This window comes from Amblyraja radiata, chromosome 7, assembly GCF_010909765.2.
Source record: "Amblyraja radiata isolate CabotCenter1 chromosome 7, sAmbRad1.1.pri, whole genome shotgun sequence".
Taxonomy (NCBI): Eukaryota; Metazoa; Chordata; class Chondrichthyes; order Rajiformes; family Rajidae; genus Amblyraja; species Amblyraja radiata.
The window spans coordinates 73,609,529-73,633,331 of NC_045962.1; the positions used below are offsets into that span (position 1 = coordinate 73,609,529).

The window sequence follows — 23,803 nt, forward strand, 5'->3', positions numbered from 1 at the left end:
ATGTTAGGAAGGATATACTGATATTGGAGAAATAATTAAGAGAGTCCTGAAAATTAGAAGGTTAATTTGTAATCTGATTTATTTTATTCAGGTATTGTGGGAACAAATAAGTAAGTAGTGGAAAACTATTTCCATTTGTTGAAAAGAGTGCATGTGTTCTCCTGTTCGATAAAAGCCATTTCATCCTACGTTTAATTCTGTGGTTGATACATTCTTAATAATTAAAAGTATTAAAGGTTCTGGGGAAAAGGCAGATAAATGGGGCTAGATTATAGATTAGCTGTGATCAAACTGAATGACTGAATAGGTTCAAATGGCTGAATAGCTTATGTTTGTTCCAATGCTCGTATTACTTTGGTATCCATACACACAAATCCATAAAGATAGTAAGGTGATTAAAATATGTGAGATATTATGGATACAAGAGTAAAATATAAAAACTAGAACCTTGTAGATTATTCATTACATTTCAGTACAAACATGGCATCACACTTCATGAATAATGTTAAGACTTTATAATGTAAATTTACCAGACAATTAGCAAGAATGAATGGTGGTAATTGTTCCTTCATTCTGTGACTTTTTTCCAGCTCTAATCTCTCAAAGAATCTTGTGTTCTGGCCTCTGGCATCAAGGCCTCTTGCAATTTGAATCACTAACATTATTGGCTGTGCCTTCTGCTCATACTGTAGGTTGTAACAAACGAGTTCAGTATTACAACTGTCCAAGCCCAGGTCATGGGCCATTCAGGATAACAATTCTCGGCAGCTGAGCTACTGTGTGTGTACGGACCTGCGTTTCATACGTATTTTCCAGTTTTGCTTCTTCGAGGTAAGAAAATACTGCTTTAAAAACTATTAACTAGGTGTATTTATGGTTAATTTGTACAAAACTACAACGATTTTGGTGGTTTTATTGCTTTATGCTTCGGTGAGTGAGATCGTGGCGATGAATAACAACCATTTTTCTCTTCACCAGCAGTCGGTAGCACAGGCTTCTTCATTTACGATGTAGGGTAAGCATGAGCAGCGAGTTTATATTTTCGTCCCGTCTCTTTCATCCCCCTGTCTTCTTAAAAAATGCTTCAAAGCGAAAATCGGAAGATCAAAGCGGAAAATCATCCAGTGTCACATTGTCATAATTTGGGTCAGCCATAACCACTATAAAATTCAAAGAAGACAAAAACTCAGACCAAAAATGTACTCACAGTTTATACTGCGCTGCGTTTGCTTTTTTTAAAATCCATAGTGACCTTTGACAAATCCCATGATTCCTTGCGTTTATCGAGATACCGAACTCGCTTATTCAGAAACTCTCTTCCTTCATTATCTTATTAGGGCCGTCCTTAAAATCTATCTTTTTGGCAAGGTTTATGGTCAATTGCCTAAATATAATTATATGTGACTTGAATGATAAAATACCTGGACGGCGTTCTTAGTTATCATTCTACACAGGCACAGGGGCACAGTGGTAATTGCTGCCTTACAGTGCCAGAATTCCAGGGTTGTCTGTACAGAGCTCCCTGTGACCGTGTGGGTTTTCCCCAGGTTCTCCAGTTTCCTTTCACATCCCAAAGACATGCAGGTTCGTAGATTAATTGGCTGCTGTAAATTGCCCCAAGTGAGTAGGATAGAATTAGTGTAGGGGTGATTGCTGAGCGGTGTGGACTCGGTGGGCCGTAGGGCCTGTTCCCACACTGTATCTCTAAACTAGACTAAACTAAACTAAATTAATAGTATAATGTAATTGCAAAGTTTTTTTTGTCGTGCTCAAAGGGTGCAACTACAAATCCACCCGAGTTGCCATTGGAGGCGGATTTCCTGAAAAATACTCCTGCCACTATACTTCACATCTACTCCTTGCCACCACTAACAGTGTGCCTGCCCAATGCACAATACATGCTAATGTATCAGCACAACTGATGTTAAGAACACCACATGGTCCTGTGACTTGTAGCAAGGCAGACAACAGCAGCAAAGCCACTGCAAGAACACCATAACATCTAAACCAAAATACCATGCTGAATTTAGCATGCCACTATTCCCTTAGTGCTGATCAAGTAAATTCCTGAAATCCCTAATCTCTCATCAACATGGGAGCCCTGTCAAAGTGACAGTTGCAGTAGATCAATGAAAGAGCCCAGTACTGTCATTAGAGCAATCTGAGGTGGGTAATGAAGCCTTCACAATTTTGTCCACTGCCTGATGCCAAATGTTTAAAAAATCTGATTGATGTTTTGAGTTTAAAATGTCCATCACAGGCAGAATGGGACAAAACGTGACTTTGCTAAGCATAGTTTATTTGGATAATTTTCAATTCCTACCAGTGACATGGAATCGTGGAATGATCATGCTATACAGTATAGAAACAGGCCATTCAGCCTGATTTGTCCATGCCGACCGAGTTGGCATTCTGGGCTAGTCCCAATTGCCAGCATTTGGCCTATATCTCATAAACCACATTATCAGATCAAAGTGCAGTCCACCAGTATTCTCCAAGTATTTTCTATCAATGTACTGCCATATTATGTGAGAAACATAGAAACATAGAAAATAGGTGCAGGAATAGGCCCTTCGGCCCTTCGAGCCTGCACCGCCATTCAATATGATCATGGCTGATCATCCAACTCAGTATCCTGTACCTGCCTTCTCTCCATACCCCCTGATCCCTTTAACCACAAGGGCCACATCTAACTCCCTCTTAAATATAGCCAATGAACTGGCCTCAACTACCTTCTGTGGCAGAGAATTCCACAGATTCACCACTCTCTGTGTGAAAAATGTTTTTCTCATCTTGGTCCTAAAAGACTTCCCCCTTATCCTTAAACTGTGACCCCTTGTTCTGGACTTCCCCAACATCGGAAACAATCTTCCTGCATCTAGCCTGTCAAACCCCTTAAGAATTTTGTAAGTTTCTATAAGATCCCCCGTCAATCTTCTAAATTCTAGCGAGTACAGGCCAAGTCTATCCAGTCTTTCTTCATATGAAAGTCCTGCCATCCCAGGAATCAGTCTGGTGAACCTTCTCTGTACTCCCCCTATTAAATTAAATCAGGTTGCAGAATTGAAATCAACCTCTGGTATTAGTTTTTACAGCTTTACATCATCATCAAGCAATCCTTACCCATGCGTTCTGAAATTAAGGCATCCTATTTCCATTTGTAATCTTATTTGTTACCTCTTTATTTCGAATTTTGGGGGCTTTGAAACCTCTATTTCAAATGTGGATATAAAATATTGAGAGCTATTTTTTCAATATGACTCCAGACACTAGTGCTAAAACACCTCTGATCAACATGGCAATTCAAGAACTCATGAATAATGATGTCTTTGAGTGTCAATGCTAATTAGTCAGTCTTGGATGCAAAGTGTGCAATGGATATCAAAGCAAATGTAGGGTACCTTCAGGAAATGTGTTTTTATCATGTTATTACTCTGATGCAATGTTGATGCTCCCTTGATACAATTTTGCATCAAAACAATTGTGGCAGAGGAGATAATGTTAATGCTAATATCAGCAGTAATTAGTATGATTACATTTCTGGTCACCACATAAATGGGTCTCTATTGCTCACATAAAACACCACCTAACATTTTGCTCACAATCATTACTATTAATTAAAGAAAAAATCTCCTTGAAATCAAATTGGTTCAATTGAAGAAACGTCCATGTTGAGGAGTGTAAATGGTGCACAATGACATGGTCAGCTTCCATTGTACATTTACTAATTAAGGTTGATTGTGTAGCCAAGTGCCAACTTGATCTTTAAGTTTGCTGATGATACCACTGTTATCAGCCGGATTTACAATAAAGATGAGACAAAGTACAGGAGAGAGACTGAGAACCTACTGTCTTGGTGCCAGGACAATAACCTAGCCCAAACATCAGCAGAACAAAAGAGTTGGTTGTTGGCCAAAGGAGGCGAGAGGATAAACACAACTCTGTCCTCATCAACGGAGCTGCCGCAGAGATGGCCAACAGCTTCCAGTTCCTAGGTTTCCATATCACCAGCTGCCTTACCTGGTTCCTTCACAATGATCTGGTGATCAAGAAACTACATCAATGTATTTACATTCGTAGGCATCTGGGAAGATTTGGCATAAATCTGCATCTGATTTGCAAGGTCTGAAGGGGATATAAATCAAATTTCTGGAATGCTCTATTACATCTTTGCAAATATTTTTTCAATTCCTTTCCATAATAGATTGTCAGAACCTTTCCTCACAAAATATTGCTGTAGACCCACTCTCCCTTTATGTGATGAGAGCACAAATTATGTGGTTGGTTGTGAGTATTTTGTTTGCAATCCATTTGCTCTGGAGAGGAATGGGAGGAAGTAAGAGCTTTCACAACAGTCCATAGGAGGAAGCAATGAGATGGCATGAAAGAGACCCATCCACCCAAATTTCTACAGCGATCCGACAGTCATTGAGTCATGGAGTCATTCAGCATGGAAACAAACCTTTGGTCCAAATAAAATTGCTCCAAACATCAAACATAACAGCACCAGACCTACGAGAAGTCCTGTGGGCTATTGTTTAGGATGGAGATCCCCTATGGGCACAAGAATGTCAGGTATTAAGTCCTGTGTTCCATTCTCACACTTTTGCTATTTTCCCATGACCCTGCATTTACTTGAAAACTATTCATATCTAACTCTTCCATTTCCAATGAAAAGATCCAAAACAAAGACTGATACTGTCTAGAGTCTGAAGAAGGGTTTTGGCCCGAAACGTTGCCTATTTCCTTCGCTCCATAGATGCTGCTGCACCCGCTGAGTTTCTTCAGCATTTTTGTCTACCTTCTGCTACTGTCCATAACTTCTCTGATAGTAGTTTGTTTTCATTTTAAATTTCCAGCATTTGCATTCAATTTCTGAAGGTTATATTTCTTTTGCTCCTTTAATTAAACAAATCAAATCTAGTTAAAGTCAATGGAGGCATCAATATGGTCCATTGTTGCTATCTCAGTCTAAGAAAGATTAGATGTTAGAGATCTCCTCAAGGACGAAAGATAATAGTTAATTTCCAGGGATAACCATCCAAAGATTTCCCCCGCTTTGCAAGCTCTTCACGCAAGATATTATTTGCACTTTGAAATAAACATTAATTCAAGGCTGGCACAGTGGCTCAGTGGTAGAGTTGCTGCCTTATAATGCCAGAGACTCAGGTTTGATCCTGACCACGAGTGCTGTCTGTATGGAGTTTGCATTTTCTCCCTGTGACTGCGTGGGTTTTCTTCGGGTGCTGCAGTTTCCTCCCACACTCCAAAGAGTTCCAGGTTTGTAGGTTAATTGGCTTAGTAGGTAAATTGTCCCTAGTGTGTAGGATTACGTGCTAGTGTACGGGGTAATCACTGGTCAGCAGGGAAACAGTGGGCCGAAGGGCCTGTTTCCACTCTGTATCTCTAAACTAAACTAAACTAAACTAAACTAAACTAAAGTAATGGAAACATAGAACATACTTGTGATCCAGTAAAAATTATTTGAGTGAAGTGCTCGTCTATATGTTTAGCCAGTATGTAATCTGGTTACAAAAGTACTTTCAGCATTCTTTTGATTTCAATTGAGTTTGTATAGTTATCCTGTCTTTGTCTATCTTGGTCAGAATAAACAGGCCGAGGATAACCATCCTCTTCCAGGTGATTTCAGTTTTAACAATGTGATAGTTTTTCAAAACAAAATCCTTTGGCCTGTGCCCAAATGTAGTATTAGAAACAGCCAAGTGTCCTGGCATAATCAGGACCCCCTCCAGGATACACGGCTGAAATTAGAGTACTCAAAAACCATCTGGAAAAAAACATTCTCCGTACTTTAACAAGGACACAATTTTGATTGCTTTTCTGGTTCCCAAATCCAGAAGTTAACTAAAATGCGAGAGAAATTAGCCATATGACGTTGCGGAGAAAAAACCCCATCTTACAATGAGCAGTGATTCGCATGTTGTCTAGTAACAGCAAATGGAATTTCAGAAACCGCAATGATCTCAGAGCCATTATGCAGTTAGGAAGTAAAAAACATCTGGTAACCAGATGTTAAAACACAGCATGGTCAATTGGCAGCTATATCTACTTTATCTCTTACAGCAATACCATTTATACGAACAACTCTAAGCCTAGAAGTACAACTGTAGCCATGTCTCTGTTGGTCTTTTTCTTTATTTTACTGTGGCATGAGACAGTGAACTGGGGGATGAAAGATGGAGTTCTGCACAATTCAATTTGGTTAGGTAAGACCACAATTGTTCTTTTGTGTTTTTTATTACTTTCATATTAAAAGAAAATACAAACTATTTTCTCTCAGGATTCTGTGACTAAAATTTATTTTTTTAATACCATTTATTTGCTTGTTTGATACAAAAGTTCAAACTGTTCAGATTCTGTAATTTTGGAAAGAAATATTTGGGTATTTCAAAGTCTGAACAAACTATACAACATATATATTATAAAGGTATATATATATGATTGGATTTCATATACCAAGCTATTTGTTGCATCTATATTTGATATTTGATTTAAAATTAATGGAAGAAATTACCAAGCATTTGTAATTTAAGTATTTTGGCCAAGAGTGGAACTAATTTATAATGAACAGCATCATATGGGTGTATGACTCTGGAGGCAGAGGCTGGAGGAGGTGGGTGGGAGGGAAGGAGATGGTGATAGTAGAATGAATATCAATAACCCCACGCTCATGATGATGCTTAGAAATTACAACTATTCCTATCCCAGATTTAAAAGAGTAGATAAATATTTAGCACAAAAACATAATGATTTTACGTATGTGAAACATCACCTTGAATTTGTAAAATCTATAAATGTCCAACCTGAAGCTAGAAAATGTACATTATTGAACTCCTGATATACTGTAACTGATCGACCCATTCACTGTGTGAATACAGATATCAGTTTTATTTTTGCTTTGGTGAATCCAGGAATCAGAGAACTCTGCCTTGGGGCACATGATTATTGTCCTGCCTATATTAGTAAAGATGTTCCTATCTATGTGCAAATGTATTTATGCAAAGAAATCCAACACAATAACCCATATTACACCAGCATATACCTTATCGAATAATCCTCGAGACACAAGGAATTTCAGATGCTGGTTAACCAGAAAAAGCACAAAGTGCTGGAGTAACTCAACGAGTTAGGAAGCATCTCTGGTATACATGGATAGACGACATTTCGGGTCAGGACGTCTGACGAAGGGTCCCGATCCAAAATGTCACCTATCCATGTCCTCCAGAGATGCTGCCTGATCTCTGAATTACACTAGCACTTAGTATGTTTAATGAGTTCCTTTCTTGAGTTGTGAATATACTACTGTCTGTAGAACTGGTGGGTGAAAAGTGGTGTAGTTGTGTTATGTCAGATGTTGTCCTCACAAATGTACTTTTTCAGCTGCAACTTTTGAAGATTATAGATTTTATTGCACGCCAGAAGATGTTTTTACAGTAACTGCTATTGAATAGGTGGAGGTTTCGATGTTATCTTTCACAGAGAAGAAATTTGATTTTTTTTTAAATAAACATATTTTAATCATGTTTCCATCAATTAGAGATGAGAGTGATTTTCAGCATGAAGAAATAATTTTGTAAAAAATATATATAAAAGGTTGTGGTAAAGAAATCAATCCCTTCGTTGCCCTTTTATTTTATAATAGTTTAAAGTATAATAATCTAATCAATCACCCCTGCCCTAAGACACCATTATAAGAGTTCTTCAGGGCAGGGGTAGCACAGTGGAACAGCAGTAGAGTTGCTGCCCTACAGTGCCGGAGACCTGGGTTCAATCCTGACTATGGGTGCTGTTTGTATGGAGTTTGTACCGGGTGGGTTTTCTCCAGGTGCATCAATTTCCTCCAGCACTCCAAAGACGTACATGTTTGTAGGTTACTTGGCTTCGATAAAAATTGTAAATTGTCCCTAGTGTGTAGGATTGTGCTAGAGTATGGGGTGATCGCTGGTTGGTGATCAGTGGGCCGAAGGGCCTGCCACCACACTGTATCTCTAAAGTAAAGTAAAGTCTAAATGCAGTATCCAAGGCCCAGCTATCTTCACCTGCTTCATCTATGATCTTTCCTTCCTTAGACGGTTAAAATCGGCATATTTGCTAATGATTGCACAATATTCAGGTCCATTCACTTCTCAACATGAAGCAATGTTCAGGAAAACCAACACTGGCATTACAAATTTGCCAGGCCATGACCATCACCAAGATGAAAGAGTATAAACCTCCCTTGACATCCAATGCTTTTGCCACCCACCATCAGCATGCTGGGTGTCACCATTGACCAGAAACTCAACTGCTACATCAACATAAATGACTTCCTCAAGATCAACTCAGAGGCTGCTTATTTTGTGGTGAGTGACTCAGTTCATGACACCATATGGGCTTTCCACCACACAAAGGATAGGTCAGGAGAGTGATGGAAAACTCTTCACTTCTCCAGATGAGTGCAGCACCAACAACTCTCAAAATCCTCGACGCCATCCAGGTCAAAGTGGCCCACCTGACTGGCACCCCTTGCTCATATTCATTTCCACCACCAATGATATAGCGCAGCTGCAGTGTGGACCCTCTACAAAATATACTGTAGTCACCCACATGGGCTGCTCCAATTATGTCTCATAAATCCATCACCTCCACCACCTAGAAAGGCAAGGATAGCAAGTGCCTGGGGACACCACTACCTCTAGGTTTCCCTCCAAGCTGCACACCATTCTGAACTGGAAACAAATATAACTGGGCGACACTGGGTAGAGTGGCTGCCTTACAACGCCAGAGACCTGGTTTCGATCCTGACTACGTGTGCTGTCTGTACGGAGTTTATACGTTCTCCATGTGGCCACGTTGGTTTTCTCTGGGTGCTCCGATCTCCTCTCACATTCCAAAGACATGTAGGTTTGTAGGTTAATTGGCTTCTGTAAATTGTTTCTAGGGTGTAGAATAGGACTAATGTACGGGTCAGCGTTGACTCGCTAGGCCAAAGGGCCTATTTCCATGCTGTATCTGTTAAAGTAAAATTAAAAACTATAACTGATCCAGCATTGTTGGATCTAATCCTGGAATTTATCCAACATCACTGTGGGAATAACTGTACGTGAAGGACTGCATTGTTTGAAAGCAGATGCTCATTGCTACTGTCTCAAGGGCAATTAGGATTGGGAATAAATGAATACTGGCCTTTGTCGGCAAGTCGCAGATCCCTAAAATAGGTTTGAAAAAATTATCATAGCTTTTAGCTTAACTTTGTCCTCCATTTCTGTAGCTTTCTATTTTAATGAAAGTATTTGGAACAGTGAGATTTTTCACTGCTTCACATAACGATAGGTCAAATGTATCTAAAATTGAATTAAATCCTAATTGGAAGACTTGCCTTTTCAATGTCATAACAATTAAAGTGGATTGGAAGAACTGGCAGTAACTAACAATAATTTTTCATGTACTTGCAGAACAAGCCGCTGGTGTTTATCACCGAGAATCACGCAAAGGAAGATACCAGCTTACTTTGAGAGACGCTAAAGTGCTTTGCAACCATGAAGGTGGCAACCTTGCAACGTACAATCAGTTAATGGCAGCCCAGAAAATAGGTAGGGAAGAATGTGTACACTCTTTGACTCGTGAGATGGAATATCACTCCAATAAACAGAGTATTAACATGATGCTTATTCTAAATTAATTAATCCACAGCTGGGTTTGATCGTGACCTTGTGTGTTGTCTGTGTGGAGTTTGCATGTTCTCCCCGTGACTGCGTGGGTTTCCTCCAGCTACACCGGTTTCCATCCATGTCCCAAAGACAAGTGGGTTTTGTAGGTTAAATGGCTGATGTAAATTGCCCCGTGTGTGTACAGAGTGGATGAGAAAGTGGGATAACAGAACTAGTGTGAAAAGGTGATGAATAGTCAGTGTGGACTCGGTTGACTGAAGGGCCTGTTTCAACACTGTATCTCTAAATAAATCCAGGAACAGAGCCTTCGGTCCACCATGTCTGTGCTGACCAAGATGCCCAATCTAAACTGGCAACATCTGTAATGAATAAATGAGTGGAACAGTGTTTGGGAAAGCTAGTTCAGTCCATTATGAATAAATTAAAAAAAATATATGATGATTCAACTTAACTTGATACATAGAAGAAATAGGTTTGCTGGGGACTAACATGCAACATGAACATCAACATAGACCAATTAATTCAAACGGTCTGCTTCCATGCTGTAAATTCTGTAATTCTATGAGCCAGATTTTTGTCAGTGTTTATAGACAAAATATTAGCATGGAAATGGCGGGCCAGGGAGCCTGTTTCTGCACTTTATTAATTCTTGACACTAAACCTATAATATCAATAGTCTGGACAAAAGGAATGGAAAATAATTGGAACTTTCTCAGCTAACTGACCCTTCAACAATGTATGTAAAGCAGATGAGACGGGTTCTTGCCTTTCATGTTACAGTGAATAATATTCTTGTCTTGAATGTCACTTAACCTTAACCTATTCTACAAAACCCCAGCCTACGGTGTAAATAATTGATTGGAATTGAAAATTAACCACTTGAGAGAAGTGATCATTAATTCATTTGACACAATTAAGCTGATGAACTCTAGGATGTAAGACTTTGTTAAGAGCCAGGCACCTGGTTAAATTGGCAGAACCTATGTCAAAACCTATCCCAAGAACCTTTGACAGTGGTTCCTAATCTTTTTAAACAGAAGTCCCACAAGTCCCACCAACGCCAAGGGATGCAGTTGGTAGAGCAGCTGCCTCATAGCGCCAGAGACCTGGGTTGAATTTTGACCTCAGGTGCTGTCTGTGTGAAGTTTGCACATTCTCTCTGTGATCATGAGGATTTCCTTTGTGTGCTCCGGTTTCCTCCCACATCCCAAAGACATGTAGGTTAATCCTCTGTAAATTGGTCCTCTGTAAATTGCACCCATTGCGTAGGGAGTGGATGCGAAAGTGGGATAACATAGAACTAGTGTGAATGAGTGATCGATATTTGGTGAGGACTTGGTGGGCCAAAGGGCGTGCTATATCTCTAAACTAAACAATTTGTGTCTCCTCTACCCTTATAACCACCCGATGATATCATTGACCATTACTTATAAAGAACTGGGGCTATCCTGAAGATTCCCAGAGACTGCTAGCAGTCTTATAACTGGGACAATTGGCATGAAAATATTTTTATTTAGTTTTACATTTATCTGAGCTCTCTTACCAAATTATCTCAATACTATTACATTTTCAGCGACCCTTTTGTAAATCCTAGTACCTCGTCCCCCACCCTCCCCAAAGGTGGTCATGCACCCAGCTAGCAAACCACTGTCTTCTGAGTCGGGAATCCTTCAGACTAGTTTTCAATTGAATCCAATTTCATGACATGCGCCTACTTTCCAAACAGAGAACAATGAGGCAGGTGAGAAACTGTAAATTAATTGAATAGCGTATATTAGAAACAGATATTAGAAGGACAGAAGTTGGAACACCGAAAATGGAAGGAAACGTGTGGCAGGCACGGTGGCGCAGTGGTAGACTTGCTGCCTTACACAGCTTACAGCACCAGACGGGGTTCGATCCCAACCACAGGTGCTGTCTGTATGGAGTTTGTATGCTCTTCCCGTGACCACGTGGGTCGAAGAGCCTGTTTCCGGGCTGTATCTCGAAACTAAACTAGACAGGTACATGGATTAGAAAGGTTTAGAGGGGTCTCTAAACTAAAAACTAAACTAAAAATAGCACTTATGTAAAAACAGCACCTCATATTCCGTCTGGGGACCTTGCGTCCTTATGGCATTAACATTGAATTCTCCCAATTTGGCTAGCCCTTGCGGTCTCCTCCCCTTCCTTAACCCTCTAGCTGTCTCCTCCCACCCTCCCATCCGCCCGCCCTCGGGCGCCTCCTCCTCCTCCCCTTTTCCTTCTTTCTTTCCCCCCCCCACCCCCCATCAGTCTGAAGAAGGGTTTCGGCCCGAAACGTCGCCTATTTCCTTCGCTCCATAGATGCTGCTGCACCCGCTGAGTTTCCCCAGCAATTTTGTGTACCTTCGATATTCTAGCATCTGCAGTTCCCTTTTGAACACTTATGTAACACGGTTTTGGTAGAAAATTCATGACACAAAAGGGGATCCAGCTGTCCGTCTGATCCAATCCAGGCCAATGAGAGCAATGCCAACATAATTATACATTCCAGAAATTGCCTGAAGGTCACTGATCTGATAAGTAGATACCCAAATACCTTTTCAAAGTAAAATTTTCAATGTTTTATTCCTCTACCATTCTTTCAAGGAGTGGGTCCCAAATCCCTATTACCCTCTGGGTGAAAAATGTTTTGTTCATTGTCCCTCTAATCATTCTACCAATTTAGTTTACAGCTCTTGGGGTTTAAACCCAATGCTGTAGATAGATGGAAACAGTTATTTCCTATTTACCGTTTCCATGTCCTTGAGAATCCAATACAACTCTTTCTCCTCTGTTCCAAACTGCCCATTCTTTTTCTCATTGTTATAATTTTCCAGTCCATGGAAATCCCCCCCACAGTTTCCAGCTAAATGATATATTTCTTGTAATGTTATGGCTAGAAATGTACCAGACTTGCATTATGCATATTACCAGAGCGAGTTCTTAAATTTCATGTATTTGCAAATAATGAAAAGCATCCTAATATTTGTTTTTAACAACTGGATCTGAGAATCACATATTTGCTGAGAACTTTTATGGATCTGAGAATCACATATTTCAAGCTCCCTTGATTCATCTACACTTGTCAATAACCTTCCATCCATTTACTCTGCATTCCTTTGCTTTGTTGAAATCTCCCTTAAATGTATGACTTCACTATTCTCTGCAAGGGCTTCATTTGGCACTTTTCTAATCAACTAACCAAGCCATCTAAATCTTCCTGCAGTCTAAGACTTTCCTTTTTTATTGTTTTCAACCACACATCATCTGGAAATGACTTTGTCTTGATACATTGTCTGCATGTCTAATTACATTTATCTGGCTGTTTGGATTGATGCATTTACAACGGTAATTACCATCTGACACAGGACTAATTCTTAGAATAGTACTATAGCTTCCAACAACAGATGTTTAGCCAAAAATATATGCCAAGTAACACCGGAATTCCTCGAAATTACTGCTGACATAAGCATCAATATCTGGTGTTATAATTGTAGAAAGCTGTTCCCTTATTTTATAGAGAATACAATGCCCAGGATATGTGCTAGGGAAATAAACATGTCATCAGTCTAATTTTAATGTACAAGATGTCCAGCAAATTTAGGGGATAAAAGCCCTGCCAGTCATTGTGAATTGCCACAGTTCGTAGGTCTATTTATACTGTTTGGTCATTTCTTTATTGGAAACAGTTTCTTGCCCTCAACTTCCCTGATATTTTTTACATTTTATTGGATTTACGCCTTTGCTTCAGAAGTTTGCTTCAGAAAATTAGACGAGGAACGTAAGAGTTGAAGTCCCAATTTCATGCCGCTTTAATTGTTCATACATTGACAACCAATTTGTTTGAAAATGACAATACAGAGGTGCTTAAACTTTCCATGAGGGAATCCAAAAAGTATCGCACTGTCTTCTAACTTTTGCAAATCTGTTCCAGGCGACTTTCTATGTCTACTCATTGTTTTCCAAAAATGTCAATGTCTTAATTACCACCGATTAAATTTTGATCAATTATTAGACCTTCCAGCTGTTTCAAACGTTAAACATTATTGATAATATTACATTATGTAAAATATTTGCTTTGATGAAAGCCTCCAGCATTGTCGCTCATCGGGAACAACATTGGGAAACACCAGGGGCGCCGTATGATGGCAGCATCTGCTTACAGTCTGTCTGTTTTTTCATCTTTTTGTTATTTTATTCTGTTTAAAAGTATGTTTTTGGAGGTTTCTTAGTCTTTTAATGTGGGGGAGGTGGGGAGGGTAAGGGGGAAACCCTTTCTCAGTCACTTCCTGGTCGAGGATGCGAATATTCTCCGAGTCACGTCTTCACCCTCCCCCCTCTCGAGGACTACCATCTGGATTGGCGCGGTCTTTCCTGCCGGAGACCGACCAGACTTCAGCAGCGGCGCAGCACTGATTTACCATCGCGGAACGGGCGATGCCTTACCGGGGATCGCCGTGTTGAAGCTCCAGAGTGTTGGGCCTGCTGCTTTAACACCGTGGAGCTGTGGTTGCGGAGCTTCTAGCCGTGGACTGCGCTGACTTTAACATCGCGGAGTCCTGGGATCCCTTTGCTGAGGGCCGCCAGTGTTGAATCTCCACCCAGCTCGCCTGTAGACTTCGAGAGTTGCGGTCTCTGGTAAGAAGTGGCCGATTCGGAAACTCCAAGTCGCTGAAAATGTTCTTCCGTTCCGACGTCGGAGTTGCAATCATCCCGCGAGAGGACCTGAACATCGGGCCGCCGTAGCGGCGATTGCGGAGGGCTCAAAAGGCCCCTACCACGGGTGAACAAGGTGGGTGTCAGGCAGCGACCACGGGTGCCACGGGTGTCAGGCAGCATCTGTGGAGAACATGCATAGGTCAAGGTCCTTCTTTAGACCAAGACCCTTCTTTAGACTGTGGTGGGGGGTAATAAATCTGGAAGAGAGAAGGGACAAGTGATAGTTGGGTACAAGTGAGGGAGGGGGAGGCAGAGAGGGTAAGGGGGAAACCAGGGCAAGGTCATTGTCTAACCACTTGGAAGCATTCCCCATTGAAACACCTAGCTCCAGTAGTTCACCCAATGTTGTACAGTGAGTGAATAGTGGGTGGACAAGCTGCAGCCACATGACAAAAAGTTCAGTTTAGTTTATTGTCACATGTACCGAGGCAGGGGCGGAAAACCCGGGGGGGCCAGAGGGGACACGTCCCTCCCATGTTTTGAGAGGTGGGGGACATCCCCCCCAGGTTTTTGTGATCCCGATTTGAAAATCTCCGCTTTAAGCGCTGGATTAAGCCTCCGAAGCCTCGCGCGTGTGTGAGTGTGCGCGTGCGCACGTGGCCGCCAAAAAATTGTGTCCCCCGTCCCCTCCATGTTTTGATAGAGAGTTCCGCTCTTGTACCGAGGTACAGTGAGAAAGGCACCTAGCAAAACCTTTGACCTATCAGAATGACATCCATGACATGCTGATAAAGAAATGCTGACTGAAGATGTTATTCCTTATTCCTACATATAGGAAACTATCATCTCGGATTATTCTAAATGCCAATTTTTTTGGCTTTTCATAATTTCTTACATCTTTCAACATTACATTCATGCCTAATTTGACTCATGCAGCCTTTGCCTGTGTCGTTAATTGACTTATTTAACCACATTTCGGGTCAGGACTTGCACCATTTCCATTATTTTTTTAGTTTAGTTCAGAGATACAGCACGGAAACAGGCCCTTCGGGCCATTGTCCGTGCCGACCAGCGGTTCCTGCATACTAACACTATCCTACAAACACTAGGGACAATTTACATTTATACCAAGACAATTAACCTACAAACCTGTATGTCTTTGGAGTGTGGGAGGAAACTGGAGCTTCCCGGAGAAAATGCACGCAAGTCATGGGGAGAAGGTACAAATTCCATACAGATAGCACTCGTAGTCGGGATCGAAACCAGGTCTCTGGAGCTGTAAGGCAGGAACTCTAACGCCACACCACCATTCCACCTTTTGACTAATCTTTACTTTATCTTTGACTAATGTTCCATCGGGTCATCTCACACCAAATAGATTGCAGCAAAGATATATTTTAAGATAAAGTAGCTGAGACCAAGTGCATTGGAGGGAAAATGGTGTGGGATCCCTGCTCCGTAACAATTTGACACAAAATAGTTAACAAATATTGCTTTACTCATGGCTTCAATTCAAACATTGTTAAATTATTCTGAAGGAAATATCTTTATTAAACAGATATCATTTGTTTGATTTTCTTCCCAATAGTTCTATTGTGGGTTAGGCTATTGGATTTAATTTCCCTTTTGGATAAAAGCCAACACATCTAAAGAATTTTTATTTTAGTTCCTCTTGTATGCGTCTTCAAGAAGCCAAAAGCATTAACTTTGAATTGTCATTGAAGGATATAAATGGGAGTTTTTTAAATGGATTTTAAAAGATAAATGTAGAATAACAATTAAAATGGATCCATTTAATGTTTTAATTGCACTATCGATTCTTTATTCAATTCCCTCTGAATACTAGAAATATATAGTATAGAAGGAAGCACAACTGTGTGATCTCCCCAGTAGAACTATCTAATTAATCTCACTCACTTGTTCATAGATATGTAATACAAGTTTGTTTTTAACCATTTTCCTAAATCTAAAATCTACTTCTATCATCTGTTCAGGTCTAAATTCATTGCATTCATAATCTGCCTTTTTTTAAAAAACAAATCATTTTAAATCTGTGTACTTAGAATACCAAATGTTCCAACACTGGATACAATTATCAAGAAAGCCAGCCCATATCAGTAGCAATAAACACAGTATATAGTGTATTCTACCTTATTCTGTGCTATCTTCATGATTTTTAGGGACATTTATGGTATTTATGTGACCAAAACCATTCATGATTTTGAAACACAACTCTATCAAATTGCATTCCCTATTCCAAGGAGCAATTTCAAATTCTACCGTTTCTTCACCTTTGTTTATAAAACATCTGAATTAATTGTCAAAGGTGCATTACCAGGTTAAGATTGAACAATGAAACTAAGTGTGGAAGAAATGAATTTAGAGGGAAATTAAACGAAAATGAAAAGCAGAGACTTCGCAGGTTTGCTTCAAGAGACTTTATTGCATAATATCATGGAGAGATGGCCGCAGTAAACTGCTCACCAGTTCTCTGACCACAGCAGAATGAGCCGACAATTATACTGTGCAGTAAACAACTTTTGTTTTGTGTTAGATACAACTATACTATCTACTACATGGTTATCAATTATTTCATTAGTCATAACACACTTTTTGTTTATGTCAATCGTATTCAACAACAGATGGTTAATACAAGTCAAACACAATACAAGGGCATCTTAACATTATTTTATCTCATCTTTTAGGCGGACTGCGCCACCACCCCCTCTCCGAACCAATTATAAGCCCCCCATTTACTGCAATGTATCTACGTTACTAGCGGTAGGGGTTGCGGATGGTCTACTGCAACACACTGCAGAGAGAAACAAGCTTCCTTATCTCTGTCTACTATTTCATGTTTTCATTTACCATCCACCCTTCAACACATTCCTAGACAAGAGATAATATGTTTAATCTTACTTCGCCGATTCCCACGAACCTCTTCTACACCTGGTCAACAGTCCCGGTTCATCAGTCACTGAACATAGGTACAGCAGGCAGTGAAGAAAGCTAATGGCATGTTAGCCTTCATAACAAGGGGAGTTGAGTATAGGAGCAAAGAGGTCCTTCTGCAGTTGTACAGGGCCTTGGTGAGACCACGCCTGGAATATTGTGTGCAATATTTGGACTCCAAATTTGAGGAAGGACATTCTTGCTATTGAGGGAGTGTAGCATTCGTTCACGAGGTTCATTCCCAGGAAGGTGGGACTGTTAATTGGTCACATCACTTTGGCCATGGGCTACCACATGGAAATATAGTTGTAAGAAACTATAGGTGTAAGAAATCAGCTATTCAACCTACCAAGTCCATGCTAGGTTTAAAATCTAATCAATTTAGCCACATTCTTCATCATTTCTGCCATCTACAATGTAATCCTACCACCAGTCACATTTTCTCCTATTAGCCCTTTCTGCTTTCTGCAAGGACCACTCCCTCCTTGACTCATGGTCGTCATTCCTCCCCACCCATCTCTATTCATCCCCAGGAGCTTTCCTTTGCAACCAAGGAAGAGGAAATACCTGTTCCTACAACACCTCTATCACCACCATTCAGGGACCTAAACAGCCCTTCCAGATAAGACGGGGATTCACATACAGCTTCTCCAACCTCAGTTTCAGTTTAGTTTATTGTCACATGAAAGCTTTTCACTGTACCTCGCTATGACAATGACAATAAACTAAACTGAAACTGAATTCATCTATTGCTTGTGATGCTCTCTTTATGGCCTTCTCTCTGTCGGCGGGACTAAGCAGAGTCGAGGCAACTGCTTTGCCGAACCCCTGCACTCCATCCACAATGACCATCCTGAGCTCCCGGTTTCTCCATCCAGTTCCCACAACAACCTGTCTGTCCTCAGCCTCTTCCACTGCCAAGGTGAAGCCAAACACAAACTAGGGGAACGGCAACTTAAACTGCCTATTACGCTCCTCTCCCTGTTCAACTGATTCACCCAGGTTCTCTCACACACAACCTTCTTTCATAGCACAGACCTCCCTCCCACCCCTTAACCCAGTTTCTAACCCCGTCCCCATCTTATTCCATCTGCCTATCCACCACACACTCAACATTCTGAGTCCTCTGTTATTTCCATCTTTCCACTCTCCCTCTCTTTTCCACTCATCAACTTGCTTTCTTATCAGATTCAATAATCGGCAGCCTTTTGTTGTCAGCCACCCTCTAACATTGACTCCACCCATCCTTCCCCCACCTAGCTCCATCTGCCCATTAACCCCGTCCTCACCTGGATCCACCTACCTCCTACCTCACTCCTTCCCTTGCCATTCCACACTAGCTATCTCCCCTTTCCGCTCTCTACCTTGTCGCAGAGTCTTGACCCCTAACTTCGACTTTGCCATCATAAATGATGCTGAACCAACTAGCAGTTTGTTTTTTGGCCTATTTCTTACTCCTTGTAACCCTGCAAATTTTGTTCAATTGTTTTGACCCCAATCTATAGCAACACTCGTCCCCCTTGGGTGCTACCTTATTCATGGTAGCCAATGATGTCTATTGTTTACACAATAATATTCCTCCAGTTAGTTTTCAGTCAGGGATGGAAAACGATATTTTAAAACGTCTCAAAACAACCATTCCCACAAGGTAGGACTAGGATTCGTCTTGCAACAGAGCAATTATGTTGCAGAACCATTGTGATCTCTATTAGAAAGTAAATGTAAAGTTCCAAGAATGTTTGGTTGCTGAGTTTTATTTCTGCACGCTTTGGAGTACACACAATTGGCTGCTTGAGATCATGCCAACAATATTTAAAAGAGTCTTCTCTTTAAGAATATAGGACAAAGAAGGGCATTCAGCAAGCTGGCCTCATGTATGTTGTACAATCATATCCTAAGTGGGCAAAAACCAAAGTGCTGCAGGAACTCAGCAGATTATGCAGTATACGTGCAATATGTGTGATCAGAACGGACAGACGATGCTTTGGGACAGGCCCCTTCTCCACAGATGTGTTCTTGCTTAGCCCACCCTCATTACAAGCTCAGGGATTCCGGGACAGGGCTCACCAGTGTATCTTATGGGACCACCTTCCCACATCTCAGCGTGTGCCTCCAGTGGAGGTTCATCGTGAAGACCTGATGTTAGGTGGCTTCCATCTGCACTGCAAGGACAGCTGAGATAGCTCTCATGAAGGCTCTTTGACCTGAAATGTCAACTTAGTTTATCTTCCCACAAATACAGTCAAATCTGTTGAGAATTTCCAGAAGATCGATTTTTAATTTTTAAGTGTCAATCTGTATTTGTTCCCTCTTTATGCCTTATCTTTTTTTTTTGCTCTGCTACTTTTTCATTGAACCTTTTGTCCAATCCTTTTCTTGTTCCACTTCTTTCACAATCTATTTATTTGAATTAAAAAAATCTCATGGATGCACTCAGCGGGTAAGGCAGCATCTATGGAGGGAAATGGACAGATGACATTTTGGGTTGGGACATTAAGGACCCTTGATCTGTTCAAAAGGGAACTGCAGATGCTGGAATATCGAAGGTACACAAAATTCTTGCTGCTGCACCCGCTGAGTTTCCCCAGCAATTTTGTGTACCAAGGACCCTTGATCTGCTGAGTTCCTCCAGCAGTTTGTTTTTTTTGGACAGGATTCCAGCACCTGCAGTCTCTCGTGTCTCTTTTGAAACGAAAACAATTGGCAGTGTTCTATGATGGCAATAGGAGGCAACAAGTCTAAAAGTTCACGTTAGAGCTTTCTGTCTTTGAAAAGCATTATTAGCTTGAATGATATGGTTTATTTAAAAAAATCAAGTTTGAATGAGGTAAGAAATAATAAGCTTCATTTTAGTGCAATAGTATAAAAACAACCAAATGTAAATAATTGAGATACAAAGAATTTCAGATACTGGTTTACAAAAAAAGACATAAAGTGCTAGAGGTAGACACAAAATGCTGGAGTCTTCTTCTTCTTGCGTATGGCGTGCACAGCCTAAAGTTGTAGGACAACTTGTTCTATTTGATCTTATTTGACTGTGCACACCGGGTTGATTGCATTTGTCGAAACAGGGCGGACCACGTGAAGGTTGCAATCTCCCACCCCAATGCTGGAGTAACTCAGCAGGACAGGCAGCATCTCTGGACAGAAGGAATGGGTGACATTTCGGGTTGAGACCCTTCTTCAGTGCTAGTGTAGGATCAACTGAAACCCACAACAGAAAGCAAAGAACAAACGACACTTAGCTGAGCCAGACACCTTGTGTCATGTTTATTCCAGAAGCCCCTTTTACCTACATTCTCACCAATTGTAACCCGTGTGCAGATAAGGCTAATTAGTGCGTCTGACCTTGGAGTTGTTATTGAGCTCTTGTGGCTGGGCCTTCTCGTGAGGTTGCTGGCAAGTCGCCAGTGGTGACAGGCTGTATGCAAAACCAGCATGGGTGTGAAGGCACCAGACTAGAGTATCTCTGCGGGTCAGACAGCATCTCTAGAGTACAGGGATACGTGCCATTTTTGGCCGGGATCCTTCTTCAAAGGTCTGTTCAAGTCAGTGTAAATGATTTGGTATGAATACAAAACAGGATGTCCATTAACTTGACTTGAGCCTGAGTGCAGTACATAAACCAAGCAAACAGAAATGCTCAAGATCATTGTTTAGCTGTTTGTACTTTACCTGTTTGATTATCATGGGTGATATGTTGCTTATTATGAACCAGTGCCATGATATGCAGAATATGTTACTCTGGTGAAGTGAAGCTCTTACTTTATTCACAGGATCAAAGCAAAACTGCAATAATTTGGAATCAATCTTGAAAATTGCTGCCGTGACTATTATTAAGGGTCTTTCCAAACCCTTAATATCCAATCTGGTTCAAACACGCTTTCTAAGTAATAAACAATCTGTTGGAAGAACTCAGGACTGATGCAGAGTCTCATCCCAAAACGTCAACAAATCCTCTCCCTTCCCCCGCCACAGATGCTGTTTGACGTGCTGAGTTCCACGAGCAGTTTGCTCCAAATTCCAGCATCTGCAGTCTCTCATGTCTTTATGCTGTTTAAATATCTCACACAGAGCAAGTTAACACCTCTTTACTCTATATGCAGGGTTTCACGTGTGTGCAGCTGGATGGCTTGCTCGAGGAAAGGTCGGTTACCCAATAGTAAAACCTGGACCCAACTGCGGACATGGAAAAACTGGTATCATTGACTATGGATATCGAGTTAACAAAAGTGAACAATGGGATGCTTACTGCTACAATCCAAATGGTGTGTTCAATACAGCTATGTTATATTTAATTTCCCCAAGGGTGGCGCTGTGGCGCAGCGGTAGAGTTGCTGCCTCACAGTGCCAGGGACCCGAGTTCGATCCCGACTACTGGTGCAGTCTGTACAGACTTTGCATAATCCCCTGTGACTTTATGGGTTTTCTCTGGGTGCTCCAGCTTCTCCCCACAGTCCAAAGACGTCTGCAAGCTAATTGGCTTCTGCAAATTGTGCCTAGTGTGTAGGATAGAACTAGTGTATGGATGATCGCTGGTCGGTGTGGACTCAGTGGGCCAAAGGGCCTGTTTCCACACTGTACCACTAAACTAAACTTTAACTAAACTAAAATTTAATAACTATAAATTCAACTACATATAGATAGATGCTAGATACATCTAGATAAACTATCATTCTACTATTGTCACGTGATTGAGGAGTACCAAGACCATAGTTCTGTTCACCTGAACTATGTAACTAATACACACTGTAGTTACATATGAAACTGAAAGGAGATTTGAGCCAACTTATTTAGAAATGATTACTACAAATACAATTTTAGAGCAACAGAATTTTTCTGGTAAAGACTGACTCAACAATGTTAGTAGTCTGGACAATCACAAACTAGTGCTCTGCAATAGGCAGTGAAGATTTAGATATTCATCTCAGAGTGAATAAAAACGGAATTTCACTCCTGGCTTTTTAATTTCTTTATATAACTTACACAGAATTTTTTTTCTCAACTTTATTGCTTATAATTCTTTTGATTGCGTTTTCCCCATTTCAGCAAAACAATGTGGTGGTGTTCTAACAAATCCAGAGCGTATTATCACTTCTCCAGACTACCCAAATGAATATGAACATCAACAGATCTGCTACTGGCACATCCGAATAAAATACAAGCAACGTGTTCATATACGTTTTCTGGAATTTGATGTAGAAGATGACCCTTCCTGCTTGTCTGACTACCTTGAAATATATGATGGTTACGATGACGTGCTGGGCTTTGTTGGCAGGTACGTGCTTATACTTGAAAAATAATTTAAGGAAACTGAATTCTAGTGCAGCAATGAGTCAAAATAATTGAACAACTAGATAGGCAGAGTTATTTTAGATCTTGTGGCATTGGTCATATTGAAATTCAGGAGTGGTGTCAAAATCATTTTGTTACTCCGAGAGATTAACTAGAAAAATAAAGGAATTTGGTACATAGGTAGATCCCCTTCCCTGCAAAAGCCAAGAGTTTATTTCTGACACAAATAAGAAATTGATACAGTCAGGTGATTTTGATAGTTATTTCTATAATGACATTTTAATTGCTTTTTTCTACATGCAGAAACTGATTTTCTTTGCCTTTCTGCATCCATAAATCTGGGATAGCTGCAGAATGCAATCACTGTCACATTGTTATAAAATTCAGGAAAGGAGAAATTAAAATTACGTCCAAGCCACATCCTATAAAGTGTTAGAATTCCAACAACATATCACAGGTATTTCAAAGATCCACCATGGTGAATAATGAAAATGGGGGAATAGAAGTCTCCCAGAAGATCCAATGCTGATGCCATACCTTATTCTTTTTCTTTTTTTCTTGACCTGATAGCACGCAAACAAAATATTTTCACTGTATCTGGGTACATGTAACAATAATAAACTAAACTAAACTACGGCAGCTTTCAATAGACAATAGGTGCAGGAGTAGGCCATTCGGCCCATCGACCCAGCGCCGCCATTCAATGTGATCATGGCTGATCATCCCCAATCAGTACTCCGTTCCTGACTTCTCCCCATATCCTGTTCTTATGTGTCAAACAATAACCCCATTCCTGTTCTTATGTGTCAAACAATAACCATTTTGCACGAAAAGTTAAAATGTGTGCACCTAAAGTATTGAGTATTAGAAAGGCGCTATATAAATCCCATCCATTATTATTAAAGATGTTGAGCCATATTGTTTTGCCTTGGGATCAGAAACCCGTTCATTTCAATGTCTTTTCTCAAGCTGGAGAAAAAGGGAAAGAAATGTGTTTTTTTTAAAATTTATTTTCAAATGATTTGTAAATGATTAATGCAATTGAATTAATTTTATTTTTTATTTTTGACATATTTTACTTATTTGGTGGAATTTTGATTGTTTATGACCAGTGAATATCAGACGTATATAAACTGCAAAATAGTCTCAACAATTTTCACATGAGACAAAGCTCTTGATATGCCTCCTATCAAATTTTGCCAGGACATTCCAATGAGTTCATT

The 23,803-nt window shown here is 40.5% G+C and overlaps 1 protein-coding gene across 2 annotated transcripts in view; it reads left to right on the top strand.

Moving 5' to 3' along the window:
- The first annotated feature begins 691 nt into the window (after positions 1-691).
- The window catches only part of tnfaip6 (TNF alpha induced protein 6), a 30,389-nt gene continuing 7,277 nt past the window's right edge, over positions 692-23,803 (top strand). Inside the window, exons 1-5 of one of the 2 annotated variants that reach the window (XM_033024748.1) lie at positions 692-831; positions 6,085-6,227; positions 9,456-9,593; positions 21,392-21,553; positions 22,335-22,563. In XM_033024748.1, coding sequence (XP_032880639.1) covers positions 6,134-6,227; positions 9,456-9,593; positions 21,392-21,553; positions 22,335-22,563 — 623 coding nt within the window. In that variant the 5' untranslated portion in view covers positions 692-831; positions 6,085-6,133. Of the gene's footprint in view, positions 832-6,023; positions 6,228-9,455; positions 9,594-21,391; positions 21,554-22,334; positions 22,564-23,803 lie in introns of those variants that run through there. The other variant, XM_033024747.1, reaches the window with a different exon arrangement.